The sequence below is a fragment of the Notolepis coatsorum genome (genome assembly GCF_963971535.1).
Source record: "Notolepis coatsorum genome assembly, chromosome: 15".
In the NCBI taxonomy this organism is placed as follows: Eukaryota; Metazoa; Chordata; class Actinopteri; order Aulopiformes; family Paralepididae; genus Notolepis; species Notolepis coatsorum.
In genome coordinates this window covers 71212362-71236622 of record NC_140179.1, presented here as the reverse complement: position 1 = coordinate 71236622, position 24261 = coordinate 71212362, and the positions used below count along the sequence as shown (strand labels likewise).

General features: G+C 41.6%; 1 protein-coding gene across 1 annotated transcript in view; it reads right to left on the bottom strand.

Annotated features, from left to right (window-relative positions):
* Window positions 1-1414: 1414 nt before the first annotated feature.
* Window positions 1415-24261, bottom strand: part of tmpoa (thymopoietin a) — a 90451-nt gene continuing 67604 nt past the window's right edge. The window contains exons 5-6 of the mRNA XM_084330055.1: window positions 6704-6804; window positions 1415-4884 (exon numbers count right to left, since the gene is read on the bottom strand). Of these exons, the coding sequence (XP_084186181.1) occupies window positions 4479-4884; window positions 6704-6804 (507 nt within the window). The 3' untranslated portion in view covers window positions 1415-4478. The remainder of the gene's footprint in view (window positions 4885-6703; window positions 6805-24261) is intronic.

Here is a 24261-nt window from a genome sequence, read left to right as displayed (position 1 = left end):
AGAGGAGGGTCAAAGGGCCGAGCCCTGGGGGACACCTGTCTGAAGGGGGCAGGGGGCCGACAGGGTCCCTTCTCCATACTTGGTAGGAGCAGTTGTCGAGGTAGGATGTCAGCCATGCCAGCGCAGAGCCAGCCACTCCCATTCCTGTCAGGAGGATCTGATGGTTGACTGTGTCAAAGGCTGCCGAAAGGTCCAGGAGAATCAGGACAGAGTAGAGGCCCTTTGCTTTTGCTAAGTGAAGAGCCTCTGTGACTGCTATGAGGGCCGTCTCTGTGCAGTGACCAGTCCCTGAAGGTATAGGTCCTAGGCTAGGAGGTAATTCTGTATGAATACAGCACGTTCAAGTGAATTATAAGAGACAGGACGATAGTTTTAGAACTCTAGATTTAGAGTTGTACAAATATCTTTCAGTTCAAGAAAATGTATAAAGAAAGAACAATTATGACTATGATGTTGAGGGACAATATTTTTCCTCAAGTATTGATTGTTAAATATGTAATTACAGACTATATTTCTTTTTTTTGCATCTACTTTTTCTCCCCATTTTCAATTTTTCTCCCATCCCAATTTCGTATTATCCAATTCTACCCACACCCATCTCGAACGTTGTTAGACCATGCCTCCCACTGGTCAGCTGCAATGTGGACCAAGCCTTGCATCACGTGTCCCCTCCGGTACACAAGCATCTTTTCACCTGAACAGCGCGATCTCTCAGCGGCGAGGAGTAACGTGTGGGAGGCTCACGCTGCCCCCGTTGCTTCCCGATTCTGCTGTACAGGCGCACCAACCGACCTGTAGGAGTCGCTGTCCACAACGTCCGATCCCCACCCACTGGCTTTCCCACCCCCCAATACTGCCAATTGTATATGAACGACCAGCCAAGCCGGAAGCAACGGCGCAAGCTGGGCTCGAACCCAGCATCTCCTGCGTTAGTGGCGAGCGCCTTGCCCACTGCGCCACTTAGCCGCCGTACCGACTATATTTCTATAGTTTATTGTTTTGAGTAAGGGGCAGACAACGTACCATTTCTTCTCATGGAATGTGCAAATTGAGGAGGTGCCTTTATGAAATTATACTTTTATGGAACTGTGCATTAGCATGAACGGAACAAATAAAAATGAAAATAAAACCAGCTTTACTGCATTTGTGTAGTGGGAGTGTAGCGAAAATGTATAATCCTCTTAAAATGTCACTTTACCGCTCACCCCAAATACAACAAACTGCCTAAAATTACTGGTGAACGGTAAAGTAAAACACATTTTTGCCATACATGGGAAAAGGAACCGGGTCTTCACGTTTTTTCCTAAACGGATAAAAACACTTGGGTCTACATTTCCAAGAAACTTCATTTTGTGAACAAATAAATTGTAATCAAAATCAACAAAATGCACTCTTTCAGCCACCGTAACAATAATACAAGTTTATTGAGTGGATATTCAATTATTTCATACAATGAATACATACAATTAAAGTAGAATACACTGGGGCATCATTTTATTCTTTAAAAATAATATATTGGTGTAGGGATTAAAGAGATTTCAGTTATAATAAGCCTCCCCGTCGCATAAACAAAGACAATTACAGTTCAGTTTTGAATTCAGTCTTCAAGGCTGCTAATAAAAAAGGTGACAGACAGACAAGACACTAAGGCAAAGTGTGAAGAAAACTATTTGGTAACACTTTACTTAAAACATACAACTAAAGATAATAATGGGTGTACAAACAGGGCAGGAAGCCAAACTTTACAACCTTACCAGGCAGCAACAGAAAACATTTACCTGCATTTGGCTGTTGGGGATTTTCCCACCCTGAGTGAACCATTAGAAGTTCTTACAACTGGCTTATACAATTAGAAACTAGGGATGCACAGATGTGAAAATGTTGTCCAATACCGATAATACATTTTCTGTTATGGCTACTTAGACATATATATTACCCAAAAAAATATCCAATTTATACATACTGGAGCTGATAAGGCATGAAAACAAAGTAAAATAATAACACATCTGCTGATAAAGATATTTATTATGCATCCCTAGAAGAAAGCTTTATCACAATTCTGGTTTTATCTGGTTATTGATAAGAGGGTATTATGGACCATTTTATACGTTAAAGCCCCAACCCATGATATATTTTGGGACCATATCAATGTGGGCTAGGCTATATTCACTTGGTTTGATCTGTAGATTAACAATAAGCCACATGGAATTAATAGTAAAGGAGAATATAGATCAGTTTCACTCCAGTGTTTACAAACAGTACCAACGTAAACACAATACAGTAAAGACAGTTTCAAAACTGTTTCAATCAACTAGATTTTTGGTGGTGCAACTACCCCTTTGTTTATATTTTGGATCACTGATTGGGCCTTTAATAACCATACTTCTACTGCTTACAAGGCCTTGGGCATATACTTAACCCTTTCACTGCCACACGACAGAAGGTTAACCTTTCACTGCCACACGACGGCAGGTTAACCCTTTACTATCACACTACTGAAAGGGTTAAAATGCATTATAGATGTGTGGTTTAAGTAAAGCGTTTACAGGCCATTTCTCTCAACCGCACGCACACACACACACGCACGCACGCACTATATAAAAACATGATATAAAAGTCCACATGGTTCTCTGGAAGCCACTGTGTTGATTTGTGTTTCTGAACATCATGGTTTAATGACGACTTGCTTTCCTTTATCCTCACAGGCCCAAGAGAGGCATGGTGAAGGATGGAACAACAAACAACAACAAGAGCCTAGTACGGTCCATTCTCAGCGTCCTTGGGGTGTCATTGACACAGCTACATAACTACCGTTTGACAAATTGTTGCTGTCAGATAAAAAACAAACAACTTACATTTCCAAAAAAGTCAACCTTTCGACAAATTTATTTTAAACTTTTAGTTTGATGCCCTTGGATCTCCCAATATTACAAAATGTGTTTTGAATGAGGTTTTATGTGTTGTAGTAGGATCAGAAAATGTCTTAAATCCATAAAAAGGACATTGTACAAATTCAATGCAGGTTAAGAAAATGACAAAAATCACAAACGATTTGAATTACAAGGTTTTTATGAGACAGCAACACTATTCATTGTGAACCATTCATGGCCAGACCCGGAGGGTGTGTGGCCCCCTATACGAGGCAATGTCACTTACTTACTGACCGACTGACTCCCCATTGTCACGCATGCGTTAGTGCCGTGGCCGGGGTCCGGCTTAACTAGACTTGGCTAGTCTCGTTTAAAAATCAGAGCCATGTAGACTCAAGCCGAGTTCAACTTTGTGGAATAAGCACAGCATTTCATTTGAGTGAAATAGTCCTCACACTATAACCTTGGCACATTTGGACACGACCACTAAATGATGTGCTTATTATTACACAAAAACTGAACTTGGTTTGGAGTCTACATGGATCCCACTCTAAAACATAATCAAATATCATACAGAAACTGAACAAATAGGAACAAACAAAAAGGAAAAAAGAGGGGGGGGGGGGGGGGGGGGGGGGAAGAAAAGATACAGAGAGGCTGAAGGTTGACGATGGGAGAACAAAATGGCTACGATGCAGATTCACACAAAAGACGCTAGATGGCCTTTCCGGGAATAGAGGCCTTGCACAGAATGTTTGTGCAATTGTCTTTTCTTTCAACATGGCTACCTTTAACTATTTGGAACACTTTATGTGCAGTGGTGGAGTATGTAAAACATTAAGAAAACATGATATTACTGTTCCACTGCAACTTGTTTACAAGATCTATATATATTAAAAAAAACAAACAAAAAAAAAGACACCACAGATTCATTACATTGTTGTTGATATATTTCTCATATAGCAACCGTCGTGTCTTCCAACATGGAGGACAATGGGCATTCTGAGCATTCTGTGAAAGGCCTCTAGACCCACAGAACTTGAATGGATAGAGGGGCCTTTTCCGAGGGCATCGTGGGGAATTTCCTTTGGTACACTCAAGGTAGCTTCCATAGAATACTTATGTCATGGAGATGAGTATCATACACCAAAACCAACACCAATTCCCATGACAACATCATCAAACATTCTATGGCAGCCATTTCGATGTGTACCCGCCAAATGACCCATTTAAGAACGTCGATCATTCCCATTCTATCGATACAAATTCTATGATAACAACAACAACCGACAGATAAAATTCTACAGGAATGCCTACATTTGTTTGATATTTTGTCTTCACCAGGCACTTCTCCCCAGCATTGTATTTGCCTTGAAAAACTAGCATTTCTTTCATCAAAGCCAAATGTGTATCATGAGCCAAACACTGCCTCATTAGCTCACAGCCAACAGTACCCAATGGTTTCAATTAGCAATGCTAAAAATGCTAGCAAGCCATATCTTGGCATAGGACCTCCTCACTGAAAACATGGTAAGTGCTTGGTGATAAACTAAATGGACAAGAAAAAGAAGTGTTACGGTAACGATTTAAACGGCCTCCTTCGTCACTTCACTGGCCGACAACCTGTTGCTCTGCTGCACCGTCGCCGCCGATCTGTGGGTTACCTCCAAACGGGTTGATGGCGTCGGTCTCCATGGCCTGGTAGACAAAGAAGAGGAAGGCCACCGCGGTGGCCAACAGGATGAGCTTTATCCAGAGGGAGAGCCCGCGCCGCGCCGCCTTGGCCTGGCCTGCGGGGGGCGCCGCGGCCACTAGCCTGGAGGAGGAGGAGCGGGAGGTGATGGGAGGCAGGCTGGTGACTCTGTGGACGGAGCGGGTCTCTGTGTAGGAGGAGGAGGTGGTGGTGTTGCTGGCTGTGGGGGTACGGAGGTGGAGGAGGCTGTCATTGCTCCAGAGGTCGCTGGATTTCACGGGACGGGCTGCTGCACCGTGGATGGGCCGTCTACAGGTGACGCTAGTGGAAAGGAACAAAACTGGCATCACTGGCCTGTTTCTCATGTTCTTAAATGAGAACAGTGGCAATGTTCTCATGTTGCAGGATGAATTCCTGCTCTGGGTTCCAGATTGAAACCCATGCCCACCCACTACCGTCTGACACTGCGGACAGCTCTCACCCCCTAAATCCGGAGTATCAATTATTGCCTTCCGGCCAACGTTTGAGACCCCTGCAGCTAAAAACAATAGATACAAATTCTCATTTATACCTACTTCCATTCGTGCCATCAATGGAGGAGGCAGGAGAGGGCGGCTTTGAGGTGGGTGGGTGGGTGGGTGGATGGGTGGATGGTTGTGGTTGCTTGTTTGGCTGTTGTCATCTGATCCTGCGACCATGTACTGTACATGTCTGTCTGTGTTCTTCTTGTTATGTATGTTATCTATTTATCTGCTGTAACATGAATTGCCCAGTTTGGGACATACTAATAAACTTGACACCGATTGTTATTTTGTATATTGTTGTTATTTTGTATATTGTATTGTTGTAACATTGTTTTATTGTATAGTATTTTATGTTTCTGTATAGTATTTTATGCTTCTTGTATAGTATTTTATGTTTCTTGTATAGTATCTTATGTTTCTGTATAGTATTTTATGCTTCTTGTATAGTATTTTATGTTTCTTGTATAGTATCTTATGTTTCTGTATAGTATTTTATGCTTCTTGTATAGTATCTTATGTTTCTGTATAGTATTTTATGTTTCTTTTATTTTATTACCGCACCTTAAGTTTGAGTCCCAAATCTCATTGTATGCAAATATAAATGATAATAAAGTACAATCTAATCTAATCTGAAAGTGTCCCTGGGGTCTCCTTTATAAAATAGGTTCTCACACATTTTATGCTTATGACCAGAGATGGTTGAGAAAAGGAGACCGTTCATTCAGACATTAAACGGTGTAACTCAGTCATTTCCTGTAATTAATCCTGTGAGCTACACAAGGCTGGCTGGCTTACTGCCCCTCCCCTCCACCTTAGGAGCGTAAAAACAATCACTTTAAACAAAATGGAAAGGGCACTTTAAAGAAATGAGGAATATAAAGGTCACTTTGAGGAAAGAACCGATATGGTTCTTGTATAGTATAGTTTAGATATAGTAAGTATAGCATAATGACGGAGTTAAAACTGTATATTGTATAGTAGTGTACATAGGACCCAGTGCCTTCTCAGGAATTTAGCACGTCTATTTTTATCATGCACATCTTATGTCTTCTTATTACCGTTTTTTTATGTCCATTTTATTATTAGTAATATTGCACAATCGATGCAGGCATGACCACCCGCATTTCACTGTATGCCCTGGTATGTATGTGACAAATAAACCTCTTGAATCTAGGATGCCAGTGATCTCACAGTGATAGATAGATAGGATATAGCACCAATGTAAATGTCCTGCCCACTTAGAAGCCCGGAACTGTTCCATGTGCATCCCGCTGGTGCTGCTCTGACCGAGTTATCTTTTCTTATCTACCATCTTTCTTACGGCTGTTACCAAGCCAAAGTTGTGACTTATTGACGACCAAGTCATCTTGATGTCAAAATCAAGAGGTTTGTGTGAATTGTCTCCCATTTTCTGTGATAGATTAAAAAAAAAAGATAAAACCAATTTAAAATCATTACAAAAAAAAAAAAAAAAAGTATGAACACTATTGGGATCATTTTCAAATCATATTATTTGAAATGACCGTATGAAGGAATCTAGGGATGAAGTCAAAGTACATTTTGATTTAGTTAACAAGGCTGTCATGACAAGAGAGCTCCAGTAGAGGGAGGTTTACCTTATTCCTGTTGGGGTGTTGAGGTCATTAGGGAACAGCTCCTTCAGAATGTCCCGCTCTTCCACTCTGGGGGTCTGGTCACCAGCTACAATCTTCTCCACCTAGACAAAACACACATATATATATATATATTAGGGGGGTAAATATTTGACCCCACCACGATTCGATTACGATTCTTCAGGCAACGATTCAATGCATCATTAAATCTCTTCATTTGACCACGATTAGATGCATTTTCGATCAGTTAATTCCCCCAAAAATTTTGAATACACAATGGCTGAGGGAACCGATTCACTCAGCATGAATGGTCAATAGCCATATTATAAAAGAAAAAAGAAAAAAATTATAATCCATTAACATTTTCAAAACGATGCAGTTGAATCGTCACCTTAGGATTGATGCATTGCAATGTGCATTGTTACACCCACAATATATATATATATTAGAAACTTTGGCTTGTGTGAAATGACTACATCATCATGCCAATTGAATTACACTACTCAAGTTACATAACAGCACCTACATGTGAGGAACAGGCCCAGCCAGGTAACGAGAGGGTGTACACAAAGGCATTGCGCTCCCCATTCCTTTTCATGGATTCAGTTGCGAAGGGTACCAATAATACAGCATCCACAACTTTGCTCGCTTTGAACTGAAATCAAATCACAAGTGCATCTAGCCACCACCCGAGGGCGCTCCCTGCCCAACAACGGACACTACTGCACTGCTGTCCCCATGTGAATCCTGGCATCAAAAACAATGTCTCCCAGTGACCCCACCTCCTAGTGAACACACACATACACACACACCCTTGTATACTTGTGAGGACCATTACCTAAATTATACCAGTTACATTCATGCCCGCAACCCCAACCTTAACCATTACATGCCTAAATGTAACGCTTAACCTAACCCTAATGCTAAACCCAAATTGGTCCTCACGAGTACAGTAATACAAGTGTACACACACACACAACCCAGGTTCTCAGCTTATTCCAGTATTTCTACCTCCCCTGGCCCTGGGGTCTTGGAGACCAGAGCTATACAACCACGAGTCTTCGTCACTGGGGTCAAAGTGGAGAGGAAGGGGCTGATCTTTTGCTGCTTCGCCATTTGCAGAAGGACGTCCGTACGATCGAGCTTCCCCTGCTCAGAGAGACAGAGGCGGTTAAACCCTTTCACTGCCACATGACAGCCGGTTATAACCCTTTCACTGTGACAATACAGAAGGTTAGCCCTTTACTATCACACAACCGACGGCGATGCTCCATCATTAGCTCCGTGTGATAGTAAAGGGTTAACCTTCTGTCGTGTGGCAGTGACAGGGTTAAGAGTGTGTGAGAGAGTGTTTTGAGTGTGTGCGAGAATGTGCTTGCGTGAGTATGTGAAAGTCGGAGAGTGAGTGTGCAAGACAGAGACCGACCGTGAGTGAGTGTGTGTGTGTGTGTGGTGAAAGGCTAGAGATCCAACAAGTCAGCTGCCATTAGGGCTGTACCGAATAGTTCGAAGCTTCGTTCATAATGTTGTTTTTTTAATATATATATATTCTTTTTATGTGTCTATTCATTCTGTTTAAACCAATGGGGGTTTTCTTCACAGTTGCAGATAAAGATTAGGCTACACTAATATTATACTATTATAGTATATGACTCGTCATACAAATTTAAATAAAACATTTATCATAAATGATGTAGCCTATCTGCATCCGTTTGGCGCTCGGCACTCCATCAAGACGTCGCCATCACTTTCGTACCAACCGTGCCCTTATTGGGTTATTTATGTTGACAAAACTGATGAGTTATATTCACTAAAGAAAGTTGATTTAATTAAAATAAAGACTAATTTAATCAGATTAATCACTTTATTCAAATTGAGGATTTAGTTTGAGGATATTTATAAAAAATGTGGATTACGTCATAAAATATGACGACAGACATTCGAAGCTTCGTTCGAATACTTCAATAGAAGCTTTGAATGTAAAAAAATGACATTCAGTACAGCCCTAGCTGCCATGCAACTGCGCTCGCACAAATCTTGACCAGCTGTGCTCACGATGAGATTCTCTCACACACACCACATTCATTATCATCCATATATTCAGGCCTGTGCCACATGTGAGGTTCAATGCAGCACGATTCAATTGCACCCACCAAGAGGAATGCACCTTTCAAATAGACTTGTTCACACTCAACTCAAACCAGGGCTTTCCCCAGGACCAACAAGATGATGCTAGGGGGGGGGGGGGGGGGGGGGGGGGGGGGAGTCTGGAGGGGGGCTGGCAAAGAAATTAGCAATAAAGAAAACCATTTGCTGTAATTTCCTGCAACTTCAAAAACACAAGTTCCTTATAAGTTATTTATTTAAGTACAGTTGCACAATAGTTTTTAACATTGAACACGAAAACACACAGTCACAGGGGAACAGAGGACAGAGCAATCGCGTATTAGACAATGATGCGTCTGTTTCTAAGCTGGCCCCAATTTCACTGCAAAAAAACAGGGAAGGTCCTGCAATCTATGGGGTACGTGTGGGATGCTTCACAAGGGTCCAGATAGGAGGACCATCGAGATTCTTGACGTTGACCAATCAGTAGGGGTGTAACAATGCATTGATCCTAAGGTGACGATTCAACTGCATCGATTTGAAAATGTTAGAATCGATTAGATTCCAATTTCTTTTTTTTAGGTCGATTTTTTTATTGACCTATAGACCATTCATGCTGAGTGAATAAGTTCCTCCAGCCACATTTGTGTATTCACATTTCTTTGGGGAATTAACTAATCAAAAATGTATCGAATCGAAACGTGGTCAAATGAAGAGATTTCATGGTGCATTGAATCGTTGCCTGAAGAATCGTAATCGAATCGAAGTGGGGTCAAATATTTACACCCCTACAAATCAGTGATCCAAATCAATGAGATAATAGGAATTGAGACATGTTTTCATTATCAACTTCAGTGCTTCTGAAGCGGCTTCAAGGGGGTCCCCAGAAAATCGTATTCATTATTTCCTCACTAGAAGCACAGTGGGGAAATGTATATGAATAACTATTCTGGTTTCACTCTCTCCTCCGTTATCTCCATACAGACATATGGTATTATTACTTAAAGGGGACATGCATTGCTATTCCTTGCACTATTTGGGCAACTTTACACAATTCCTGTGAGTCTATGGAAGACATCTGTAAGGTTTATTTAAAAAAATCTGTGCTCAGCGAACCTACCCTGGGTAAATAAAGGTTAAACAAACATACGAGAGAGAACGAGAGAGAATGAGCAAGCGCACGCGCGTGAGAGAGAGAGAGATGTCCCCGACACACACGCAGTCAAGTTTGTGTATGTGTGTGTCCCCGACGAGGGAGAGAGATAGAGCACACACACTTCTGCAGTCCCTCCCGCCGTCCCTCTCTCTCCCTCTCCTCGCTCGCCTGTCAAACACCATTTGAGGAAGTGTCGGGTTACACTATGCCTACGTCCCCGACACACACGCAGTCAAGTTTGTGTGTGTGTCCCCGACAAGGGAGAGAGATGGCGCTAGGGATGCCCCCCGGACCCCGGTTCTAAACGGGAACCGGTACTAAATTAGAAAAAAACTGAGTATTGATAAGCTCTGACGTTATCGGTACTGCTATCGATACTCTAGAAATTATTATTACTATGAGTTTTTTTTTTCCGAGGAATTTAAACATTGCAAACTATCTCTCCTCTCTCAGTCTCTGCACGAGAAGCGAGCCGCAGCGAGCCATTATTACTCACACTCACACATACACACACGGGTACTTAAGGGAGGTGCCAGTCAGTGGCTCCGTGCTGCTGAAGCGTGCTGCACACAGACCGAGCTCTGCGCTTGTCATGGCGGAGAGAGCAAAGCGCTCGAAAGTCTGGGTACTTTACGAAAGTCGATGCCAACGACGCACGTTGCCACAAGTGCAATAAAACATTTGCCAGTAAGGGTGGCAAATTGCAATACAAGCAATTTGTCAAAACATCTGTTGTCAAAACATAACATTAGTCTGCAGAAATGCGCAGTTTTCGACTGCTTTGCTTGCAGTGTTCCATCTCCATCCACGTCCACTGCAGGTAAGCCAAGATACGGAGTTAGCTAGGCTAATAACGAATTATTATGAATAGGCTAATAAATAAAATATAATTGCTTAGCTAATTGTTTAGCTACAAATATATTAGAAAGATGAAAGATCTTCAAGCTGAGGCTGCAGCCACCATGTCCCAGCCCACCCCTCCTCCCTCTACCACCACCGGTCCCAGCAAGCCCAAAGTCCCTTCACCCTAGCAGCTAGAGGAAGGATGACAGAGTGTCACAGCCTCTACTAATAACATGGAGTATTGAACCGTTTTTAACAGCTGGGTATTGGGTGGGACATTCTGATTTAAGAACTTTCTAAATAAAATAGAAAGTCCCAAAATAGTTAATTTATCTGACTGCTTGTATTAATTGATAAAAAAAGTTGCCATGTGCAGTAATATAGTTATATAAAAGAATAATAAAGCAATGTCGATTCTGTTCTTAATTTTTTATATTTTTTTGCTAAATGAAAAAGAACCGATAAGAGTATCGATAAAGTACCGAACCGTTAAGCAGTATCGATAATAGTAGTAGTATCGATAAAATCCTAACGATACCCATCCCTAGATGGCGCACACACATTTACACACACTTCTGCAGTCCCTCCCGCCGTCCCCCTATCTCTCGCTCACTCTCGCTGTTCTCTGCCTGTCAAACCCCGTTTGAGGAAGTGTCGGGTTACAATGAAAATGAAAATGAAAATTGTGTGCGGGCATTGGCTCCAACCACAGAGCCAATCGGATCACAATAAGCTCCACCAGCGCCTCGTTACGTCACCTTGCGAGTCAAATCAGAATGACCTAATTAAATGGAGGAGGAAATTGTCGCAACTGAATGAGAGCAATCCGCCAATATGGTATTTAGAGACACAGACCCATTGATACTAACTCCTATTACTATATAACAATGCTAAACACTGAAAAAAGTCATTTATAATGCATGTCCCTTTTAAATCATAACATGTCTTTCTCAAATGGGTGTGTCCCTGTGACAAGGTCTTATGAGATGGGCGTCCTCGGCCCATTACATATAAATTTGGGGGTTCTTGACATGAAAAAGCTCTAGAACCACTGCTCTAGTTGATTTACTGAGCATGTGGTACAAGGACCAACATGTATGTTTTGTTTACAACAGCAAAGTTTGTAAACGGTAAACTATCCATAGCTAAATTGCACTGGGAATCCTGTGACTTGTGAAATCTTGTTCCACAGCTCCTGAATGTGCACCTTCTGAAAAGTGACCGGCCACGGCACACTCTAGCTTTAGCCACCATTCAAACAAACCAGCGCAACCTCAAATCAAACGTGTGGTCTTCTACAACCATTCAAACAATACCAGCGCAACCTCAAATCAAATGTGTGGTCTTCTACAACCATTCAAACAATACCAGCGCAACCTCAACCAAACTTGTAGTCTTCTACAACCATTCAAACAATACCAGCACAACCTCAACCAAACGTGTGGTCTTCTACAACCATTCAAACAATACCAGCGCAACCTCAAACCAAACGTGTGGTCTTCTACAACCATTCAAACAATACCAGCGCAACCCCAACCAAACGTGTGGTCTTCTACAACCATTCAAGCAATACCAGTGCAACCTCAACCAAACGTGTAGTCTTCTACAACCATTCAAACAATACCAGTGCAACCTCAACCAAACGTGTGGTCTACAACCATTCAAACAATACCAGTGCAACCTCAACCAAACGTGTGGTCTTCTACAACCATTCAAACAATACCAGTGCAACCTCAACCAAATGTGTGGTCTTCTACAACCATTCAAACAATACCAGTGCAACCTCAACCAAACGTGTATGAGGGGGAGGACCGAAACAGGAAGACAAGAGATGTAATTGGAGCACTACCGCAGGGCAACCGCTGGTCACAGACTCATACTGGGTCAAGAGAGAGGAGTCGGACAATCCCTCGTCCATAACCGGCGAGATGTGGCACATAGGACTGAAGGTGAGCTGGTCGATTCTGGTCAGACGCTCCGGTGGGTTGGGCAGCTTGGGTGACCTTGTGGCCAGCACTGGACTCAGCTCTGCAGGGAAACCTTTTAGCTGATACAGAATGCACACTAGATTAAGTCACAACATTCATTGTTTACCATTGTCAGATGAGAATCTTGTTACTCCAACTTAGTAATTTATCCTATTTCGTTTTGTTAAAAGAGTTAAGATTCCACATGGCCCTTCATGTGCCAAGTAAGATTAATCATGGCCGTAATACCTGTGAAACCCCATTCAGAAGCAATAGCCAACAACAAAAACAAATAAATCCTGGGCAACAATCGACAGGAAATGTTTCTCAATAGTCCTGAGAAACAGAATTTTTGGAGATGGAACATTTTCGACCAACAGAAACGTCCTGTGAAAGAGGGAGTTCAGGCTGCATTCCAGTCCATTGCCACAAGAAACGAGTTAACTACAAAGTATTTAGGAGTGAGCCACTGCCAAAAACCATGGTGAAAAGTATTCAAAAAGGTGGGCCAAGTGCATAGGACAAACCAAAAATAAATAAAAAACAAGGCTATTAACCCTCTAAAGCAGAGTGTCGCAAAGACTTGCTTTAAATTTGATATTGAAAAGTGTATCTAAATTGCAGGGAGATATTGGTCCAAATATGAAGGAAACACCAAAATGTATGCATTTTCACATTGTCTGCTAAAAAACGCTCTGACTCAAAGAATAAGCTGAGAATTGGCAAAAATATAACAATATGTCCAGGTGAACCTTCGTCTATGTAGGCTTTAGAGGGTTAAAATGCACAAAAACAAAAAAAGGGAAAAATGCAACACCCAGGTGAATTATTAGTCATTCCCAAACGTATGTTGAATTCTGTTATTAAGTTCAGATGAGTGCAATAATTAGTGAGACTCGACTCGGTTCAACTCCACCCACCAGAGGCCTAGGTCTTGGAGGGGTGGCGCTCTTTCCCATTGAAGCACCGACATCTGGCTCCTGAGACATCAATGGTAATATAAACAACACACACCATGATATAAAAGATGCCATTGAATCAAGAGGACATTGAATCAAGATATAAAAACATTATGCAATCAAAAACACAATGAATCACACAGTGAAGAAGCTAAATGTTAAACGTCAAAGCTACCGCTAGCCCAAGGGTCGATTATTCACGAAGCCTCTCCAATTGAAAGTAATGATCCAGAGTCATGCCCTTGGTCTGTTAGTACTAGGGATGCACCAATCCGACTTTTTCAGTACAGATACCGATACCTGGGCTTTGGGTATCAGCCGATACCGAGTACCGATCCCCATTGTTCAATTAATAAACTGTATGCCTCACTGTGTGGAAGAGGACTTGACATGGACCACACACATTGACAGTGTTGTGAAGAAGGCACGACAACGCCTCTACTTCCTCAGGCGCCTAAGGAAGTTCCAAGTCAGTCAGAAGATCCTTAAGAACTTCTACTCATGTACAATAGAGAGCATCCTGACTGGCAACATCACCTCCTGGTTTGGGAATAGCACTGCACAAGACCGAAGCAGACTACAAAGAGTGACACGTTCAGCGGAACGCACAATTGGAGGGGGGCTTCCCACCCTCCAGAACATTTACAACAAGCGGTGCAGGGGTAAGGCTAAGAGAATCATCAAGGACTCAAGCCACCCGAACAACTGCCTCTTTGAACTGCTGCGGTCAGGCAAGCGATACCGGAGTCTCAAGGCGAGCACAGAAAGACTCAGAAGAAGCTTCTATCCCTAGGCCATCAGGCTGCTCAACGAACAATAAACACTATGCAACAACCATCAAATGCACACAGCACACACATCCACACACTCACTTTAAACAAACAACACACTGCAGCACCCACTCTCCACACTTTAGATCACCTAAACACACTTTATATTTATTGGTAAAGGATTTGCACTACAACTCGTACACCTTACTGTAAATTGTACCTAAAGTACCTCATCCCATTTCTGCTTTGCACTATATAGTAGTACATTGCATAGTATATTGTATGGTAACTCAGTTACTTCTATTCTGCATCGAACATTGTACATATGTCTATACTGAACACTGTGACCTCTATTTTACTTCTTCTTACATGCTACTTTATTTTATTTCATACTTATCTTGTCTGGCACAGTCTCTGGAGCGTAACAGTAAGAAGCATTTTGTATAAAAGTATTCTGTACTTCTGTATGACAACTATTAAAGAAACTTGAGACTGGGATCATTCTGTGCAAGGCAACATCAGGCTCGACTTAAAACATTACTTTCCTAACTTAGTGAAACAGAATGTAACAAATTAACACAGATATAAATGTACTGAATTGTTATTTATTAAAAAAAATTAAATAACAAAAAAATTAAGTATTTATACAAAAAATATATATATAAAAACGTAATCGTCTCCGATACCCGATCTAGATATTTTAGTCATATCGGGGCCGATATCCGATATCAATATCGGAGCATCCCTAGTTAGTACAAATAAAGTCAGGAAGACCAGGGTTATTGGCCACAGTGACCCCAGATCAGCACTCCAGGTGAGGCTAACCTCGTCTGTAGTATCGAGCACGGAGATGACTGGCCCGTGAGACAGATGGAGCTTGTGGGCCAGTTTGACACGAGGTCGCTCGACTTCATCCATTTGGAACCATTATAACTAGGGATGCTCGACATTGGCTTTTTTACCGATACCGATATACCGATATTGTCCAACTCTTAATTTCCGATACCGATATCAACAGATACATGCAGGGTTTCCCCCCCCCCAAAAAACTGAATAATTTCAGGCAATTAACATTACTTATTACATGGCGTTTTAACATTCGCCAAAATGCTTGATTGTGATTGGTCAATAGCGCTCGGTTGCCCCTGACAGCGGTCAGTGATTTCTCGATAACGGACCGCTGCTATGGGCAACGCGCAATAATGACCGCTGATACGGGTAACAGCGCTATTGACCAATCACAATCAAGCATTTTGGTCTCAGACAGTCACGAAAGCTAAGCTCAGCATATGCACAGCTGCACTCATCAGGTAATCAGACCACACACCTGCCGGCGATGACAGAGGAGCCACAGAACAACTGCGTCTGCATTTGATCTCGTCTTGTCGATGGTGTAAAATGAATTAGGTATATTGTTAGTAAGTTAGCCATGTAATAAGCGGGATAATGTATAGCTATACGCGGTCATTGTCGCAAAATAATTGACCTTCACTGTGTTTAGAACACCTCGGCGCGGCGCCTCAGTGTTCTAAACTACTTCTGCAGTGCTGCTCGTGACATCGAGTAGGTTATTACAATGGAATAAAAGCCAAAACAACCTTGCCACGGACATGTCCGTGGTTGGTCCTCAACCGTTGGGATTCTAAACACGCCCATCTCCGTGGTCGGGCGCCATTGTGTTAACAGGCCGTTGATGCTCCATGAGGAATGCAAGGAGTGGGTCCCCCTGTAGCTAGTAATGGGTACTGAATCCGGTACTTTTAAGGGTATCCACCGTGAGATTCACCGGTGCCACATTTCGTTAACACTTTGACTGCCGGGACCCGTCTTTAGACGTCTTTGCTGGCCATGCTAAAGTTGCCGGAGGACGCGTTACGTCGTCCTTATATCAATATTTCAAAAATCTGCGATCGGATTCATATGTCCCCTCCGCTGGCCTGAGATCCACCAGCAGGACCCACTGAGCTCTCTGGCGGTTCAGGAGCGCCATCTGGTGGCCGATCGGCGCAATTGCCAAACAGGATGTTGCATAGAGGTTGTCCTAGACGTCCGTAGTACTTCCGGGCGCTCGCTATAGGTCATGGGACTCTGGCTCGTCACGCTACACGTGATCGATTGGCAATAACTCGATAAACAACATGATTTGGACGTATATACCATTATACAAGCTGGAGATGGACCGGGTAAAAATATATCCCATAATGATAAGATTTCTACTCGACGATGATCGCCCAACGGCGCGCGGAGACTGGGGTGAGTTTCAGCGTGTAACGTTACCGTCTTCGATACTAACTGCTATTATCAACATTTGACCCACATTAGATGATTGGTATAACGCTGCCCACGGAATTATAAACGCCCCCTCGCCCATCCGGTCAACATCAGATGACGTGTAGTAACTTCTAGAAGTACGTCTAGTTGGAATTTTTTATATCGCGCTGATTGCCATCAAACTGTATTTCATCATCAATATAATGCATTTGGGGCTATATATCACGTTCTGGAGAAAGCTGCAGAAAGAGATGAAAACATACTTATACATTAGACCATACTTTACAATGAATATGTGAATGAAAAAGTTTAACGTTGCTACACAATGAACAATACATATAGGACTTTGAATGGGCCCTAATAATGGCAATGTAGCAATAGAATTTAAAAAGTTATAGCCCTGCAAAGAAGGGGACTTTCTCCATAGACAAATAGCGCTGGCAATCTATGGTATATCATGAATTTAACCTTAGGCAGCCAAAGTGTTAATGCAAAAAAAAGTCAGATGACGTCAACATTTCATTTACCGCGAAACGAAATCTATGAAGTGTGCCTCACGTTCACGCGCACAATACACGCTTACCTAGGATTTGACTTGATTCAACAACAAAGCAGTCGGGGCAATGGCAAGCCGAAAACGGTCGCAAGTGTGGTTACACTTTACAAAGCTAGATGCAGACAACGAACGCTGCAATAGTATATATTAACAAATTTAACAAATAATTTGAAGTTTGTACTCATTTATTACAACTGAGGTAGGTATATTAAATTTTTAGAGACTATAGTACAGAAAAAAGGTCGATTCACAGGTACCGGTATCGGTTCAAATGTGAACGGTACCCAGCCCTACCTGTAGCAGAGAGCTCTGGTGCTTCCTGGTGTACGAGTCAGCAAGAGAACAGAGCTCCTCACATACCCTTCTCCCACATTCTTTCACTTGGTCCAAAAACTAAACTCATCCACATGTGTGATGACGCTCCCGTGTATCCAGTTGAGGCCCAGGGGTGTGATCTAACCACAAGCCAAACCATGACCATCACAGTATTGTTGACTACGTATATAACCAGAGGCCGAAAATACAAAAACAATGCAGATTTATTTTGCACATAATCTCACACACACTTCCAAAAGGTTTAAACAGTTTTGCACATATTCATTTAGTAAATTGACAGTAATTTTGTCTTATAGGGACTGCTACCTTATCATTTCATGGAGCTGTAATTAACACAACACCAGGATTCAATGTACCAGATGACATCACTGGTGGCCATATTCAAACTAATTTACTCTCAATAACCGTCAAAAGTTAATTAATGTGTGCAAAACGGCTTAGAGTTTTTGGATGTGTATGAGATTATGTGCAAAATAACTCAGAATTGATTTTTGGTGACGTGCCCCTTTAATGTCAGTACAGTGCAGTTTTACCCTTTGAACTGCTGCGGTCAGGCAAGCGCTACCGGAGCCTCATGGCCAGTGCAGAGAGACTCTGGAGGAGCTTCTATCCCCGAGGCCATCAGGATGCTCAGCGACAATGACACTATGTAACAAACCATCGTCTATACACACTGCACACATCCACACGTACACACTCACTTTAAAAAAACACTCACCGTAACACCCACTCTACTCACTTTAGACACTTTATATTTATTAGCAAAGAGATTGCACTACAATCCATACCTCATTGCACCTTACCCTAGGTTGTACCTCATCCCATTTCTGCATTGTACCTCATTGTTACTCATTTTTACTCTGTATTGTATATTGTATATATGTATATTGACTGAACACTTTTTGTTTACATACTTTTGACTTTTTCTATTTTATACTTTTTATCAATTTTTATCTAGTACAATCCCAGAAGCTCATACAAAAAAAGCATTTCATGGAAAAGTATTCTGTATTTTACTATGACAACTATTAACTCTTTGGACACCAGATCCAGACCCGATGATAGTCGGGTTATCTCGCCATGCGTTGAGCGCCAGGACCCCCGAAAACCTGAGTATAGTCGGGTTTTCATCGTTATTTCTTTTATTCGATATTTCCATTAATTACAGGCACACGGACATCTGGGTTAACATGGGGAATCATCCTGAGAATGCCAAAGTGCAATACCGGCCGCATCCACCTAGGTGGCAGTATCGAGCACCCTTTGAAACATTATATCTTGGCCTGTGCGTCGATCAAAAGTATCTGGTCGGATTTCTATTGGTCGGGCAAGGGGGGCGGTTATAACGGTCGGATTGAGAAGCGTGAATTGCTCCCGGTGCATGATGTGTGGCGGATTATGTTGGCGACACGATCGACCAATACTAGGACTCGCGATCAGATAATTGAAATATTCATTTTGGGGTACATCCTAGTGAAGGTAAGGGCTATATGATATCAATCCTGCTGTGATCCAATCATGACTTCACCTCGATCACAACATGCGTCTGTAACGTTACTCCACAGCGTATGCCGTTGGTGACGATCAAAGCATCAAAAAACGATGCATTCATGCATTCATGATGAAACATAATACAGATAATAGATGCGATTTCGAAATAATATTGTGTACAGGCGAGAAATGGCAAAGTTTTTAGTGAATTGCACGTATTGCTGCATAGCGTCGTTTTCTGGGATTAGACAGGATTACTCTAAAACTATAGTCATATTCACCACGGTATAAAACGGGAATGTATAGATGAAAAAATTATTTCTTTAACACATATTGGACATATCAGGCCTACAACTACATTTTTTATTAGGCCTAATTATTTCACAGTGGCACAGGATCAGATGGCAAGCTTTTGTTCATTTTTAAATAAAGCTAATTGTGTCTCGTTAGTATCTCGTCTCGTTAGTAGTAGTAGAGCAAATGGCATGTTTGTAGCCTAAAATGAATTCTAGCCTACATCAAGGTGGGGGACCTGGGCCCTCATTCATCAACGTGTGCGTAGAATATGTTCTATTTCCACACGTAAGCACAGAATGTAGAATCAGTGTACGCACAGGAAAATAGGGATTCACCACACGTGCGTACGCAGGTTCTACGCACACCTGTCATGATGAATATGACTTTGATCCTACGTTTGAGCTCGTGCACTGTTTTAAGTATTTGCATACCAGAACCGCCCCGATTAACCATATACGGTAAAGGACACCCCCATGAAATGTGGAAGAATGGACTAAACCGAGGGTGTTGTACACTGTCGGATATTATACCTATTAACTTCCTAAAAGACCATTGCTGCCTGGACACCGCAAACACTAATAAAGACCATCAACCACTGTTTTGCCATTGCCCGTTAGTGTCATTAATGCATGCTGGAATAAGAATGCCTTTCTTAATTTATTTTTAATATTAATAATTATTATAATACAATAAAAGACAGCTCCGTCTTTTAATACACATATATTGTACAGTAACGTCAAATAAATACTACAGTCCCCGCTGAAATAAAGGTTCTGCACCACATACCAGCAGTGATCTACAGCATAAAAGATAGCCACTTTATAATACTATTCCGAGTAGATAATTCATCTGTATCGCAACAGAGTCACGGATCTGGTCGGGGCAGGTATCATTATGTCGGGAAAATCTTTATGAAATAAACAAAAGTGAATTAAGGAATTTAAAACGAAGTTTAGCATATTAAATCGTTTTATAAGCTTATAGCTTTTTTCGTGCTGATTTGAGAGGGTCCAGCTGCAGAGCCGGAGAGCAACTCTCAGGGCCAAGATAGCACTTATACTATTTTGAGAGAGACAGCAGAGAGACAGACAGCAGAGAGACAGACAGACAGACACTGTTCCACAGTGTGTGTGTGTGTGTGTGTGTGTGTGTGTGTGTGTGTGTGTGTGTGTGTGTGTGTGTGTGTGCGCGCGTGCGTGTGTGTGTGACTACTAGTCTAATAGTAGAGACTCAGCCCCCCCCCCCCCCTCTGGACCACCTCCTAGTAGAGACTTCTCTAGGAAGAAGACGAAGATGAGGATTAAGGCGAGACACTGCAGGTGAATAGGCAAATATACCTTTTTTGTTGATTTTGAGATTCTGTTATATTTTGCTTCCTAAACATGTCTTCTATGAAACTAGTGACAATAAAACGTCAATAACACACATTTAGTTGTTTATTTTACTTCATTTTGCCTTATTGCATCCATAAATGTCCACATATTTAATGGGGAAGTGCCTCATTTGCATATATAAACATACATTTCAGAAAACTTGTCTCTACTAGGAGGTGGTCCAGAGGGGGGGGGGGGGTCTCTACTGGGAGGTGGTCCAGAGGGGGGGGGTCTCTACTAGGAGACTAGTGGTCACACACACACACTGTGGAACAGTGTCTATCTGTCTGTCTGTCTGTCTCTCTGCTGTCTGTCTCTCCGGCTCTGCAGCTGGACCTCAGGGGAGGAAACTAACTTTTTGGCTTACCAGCCAACTGGCGAGTATCTGATTTTTTTTACCAGCCAAACAGATTTTTTACCAGACAAAAAAAATCGCTAATTGTGATAGTTACTTCTTTTTATGTCAAGCCGCGTCAATGTTGTGTATGCATCTGGGTAGGCACACTGTGCCTTTAAGACAGCACGGTGGTCTTACGACAGTGCTGTGAAGTACCGTCAAGTGTTGTGGTAACGTCAGTTGAGTTGGTGTGCTGTTGTGCACAGTGCACTGGTTGAGCTAGCCCCTTTCGTGACTGCGATGTGCAAGCCAGGGGCTTTTGAGCATGAAATAAAATGTCTAACCTTACGTCGTAGTCCGGTGCTTTTTTGGAAACATTATAGTCATAACAGATACACCTAGCTGGCTGCTTTGAGCACACGGGGCTAACGTTAGCTAGCAAGCAGCTATAGCTAAAACGCTAACTAGAAGCTAACCACTGTATACAGTTCCAGTAGACTAACATTACACCTCTGTGATTTAAATGTGTCCTTAGTAACTTATACTCGAGGGTTGTACTAGGGTTGGATGCAGTTCCCCGTTGGTCAGTCTGTCTGTTTTCCATCTTCTGCTGTGTTTAACGTTATCTGTTTGCGAGTGCTCCTGATGGCTAGCCTAGTACCGCGGGACTTTTATTATTATATGTCCGCGGGTTGGCCAGTACTGTGCAAACGTTTATTAAACATTATATGTCCACGGGTGGTCTTGTGCAGTGCTCTCGTGGCACTGTCAACTAAAGCGAACACTCAGAAGACGCGCACCGTTTGCCAGTGCAGTGATTGCAGAATGTTTTATTTTTTTGTATACTCGCCAGCAGGGGAGGAAACTAACTTTTTGGCTTACCAGCCAACTGGCGGGTATCTGATTTTTTTTACCAGCCAAATGTAAAAAATACTAGCATTTGGCCAGTAAAGTGGCCTAATTTCCTCCCCTGCTGGACCTTGATCAAATAAGCACGGAAAAGCTTTTAAGCTCGTAGCTCCAATTTGGTAGAGCCATATGAAATCCGTTTTATTTTTTTCCAAATTCCATTTTATTTTTTTCCAAATTCCGTTTTTTCCGTTTTAATATTTCAGAATTCTGTATTTTGCTTTGTACGCTCATTTTACCATCAGAAATAGTGTCTAATAAGTGGGAATGAATAAATGTCCACAATTTAATAAAATATAACAGTCCATTTAATAGGGCTGTCTTAAATACTTCGAAGCTTCATTCATTTATTTCATTCGAATATGAAAATAAAATTCGATTATTAAAAAAAATAAAAATAAAAAGGTATATATATTTTTGCAAAATCAACTCTGCCTCTCTTTGTTAACTACAACAAGCAATGCCGTTTGTTATTTAAGATGAGGTCGGACTCGGCACTGACAGATTTGTGTTCATTGTGCTGCTTTTATGAAGCCTCAAATGACTGCTTACAATATTTCATGAAAGCAAAGTGTTTTGTTTGTCTAAGATTTAAAAAGGTTTAAACTTTACAGCACTGACAAAGTTGAACAAAGTGCTGTACAAGTCCCACAACATAAAAAAAAAAGTAAAAAAAAAGTAAAAAAAAAAAAGTAAAAAAAAAGTTTTTTTAATAATTTTTTTTTTTATAGTTGATTCCATTTTTATTGCTCAATTCCGCGATTCCGTCCGCGATTCCGTGATCGCGGATTCCATATGGCTCTACAATTTGGGTCCCAAATTGCGGTACAAATGAAGGAGGTGTCTCGGGTAGTGGACTCTAGTTAATATTATGTTCTCTCTGCAATTAGACTGCCCCTCATTCATCCCTATCTGATGCTATCTCTGAAAACAGTTCCTGCGAGCGCAGTCAGTGCACCCCATAACGCTATATATATAAACCTGCATTCATTCGGAGAGAAAGACCTATTCCACATGCTATTTAGGGTTTGACAATAATTACACTAATATCGCTATTTCACAATGAACTATAATGGATTACGGGGTCATACAGAACACGCGCCAGTGTCTTTATTTCCGCCTTGAAACTAATGCAGAACTGAGGAGTGCTTATGCGTAGTAACGATATTCTACCACTGGGCGTCAGCTAAGTGTGCTCTGACCTGTGCGTACACGTAAGCACGGAGTCAAGTTCAAGTTGAAATTGATGAATCCCACTCTTTGCTTAGAAATGATCGTACGCACAGGTTAAGCACAAATCTGTGCGTAAGTCAGGTTGATGAATGAGGGCCCAGGTTAGGTGGGGCTCGAAAATATTTCCAACTACCCAAGTGGGGCCTCATTGAAAAGGTTTGGGAACCACTGGTTTAATGGAACAAGGGCTATTTGCTTCATATCCTGGATATTGGTAAATATGCATTGCACAGATTGTGTACACACCAGGGTTCCCACAGACATTGCAACATTTTATTCAAGGACTTTTCTAAGCACTATTTTTCATTTTAAAAGGGGCATTTAAAAGGATAAAATTCACTTTTAAATGCTGTTTTTTATAGAAATAAATATCGGATCCAATATTTATGGCTTAAAACCTATTTCCGACAATTAGTTACACTTTAAAAAAATTAAAAAAAAATTATTTCTTGATTAAGAAAATGTTTATCATGGATGAACAAAACTTTCAATGCGAATGGTTGATTTGGAATTTCAAGGACTTTTTAAGCACCTTGTTAAAAAACGGGCTGTTTAAGGAATTCCAGGCATTGTGACGAGAGAATAGAAGAGAATAGGGCAAGTAAGAAAAAAAGGAAGAGGAAGAAAGAGAAATAAAACCGGAAAAGGAAAGAAGAAAAAAAAAGAAGATAAAATCTCTTTACATTACATTTACATTTAGCTGACGCTTTTATCCAAAGCGACTTACAAGTTCTGTACGACAAGTCATCAGGAAGGGTACAACCATCAGCTGAGTAACAATGTTCATCAAAGTGTTGCGTGTTACAGTGTAGGTTAGTTTATTAGGACAAGTGCATGACAGTAAGGTTAATCTTTTTTTTTTTTTTCTCTTTATAGTCATTGGGCCTCATTCAACAATACTCTTATTATTTTTCTTATATTCTTGCTTACCTGTCTGTTAAGAGAACAATAAGAAAA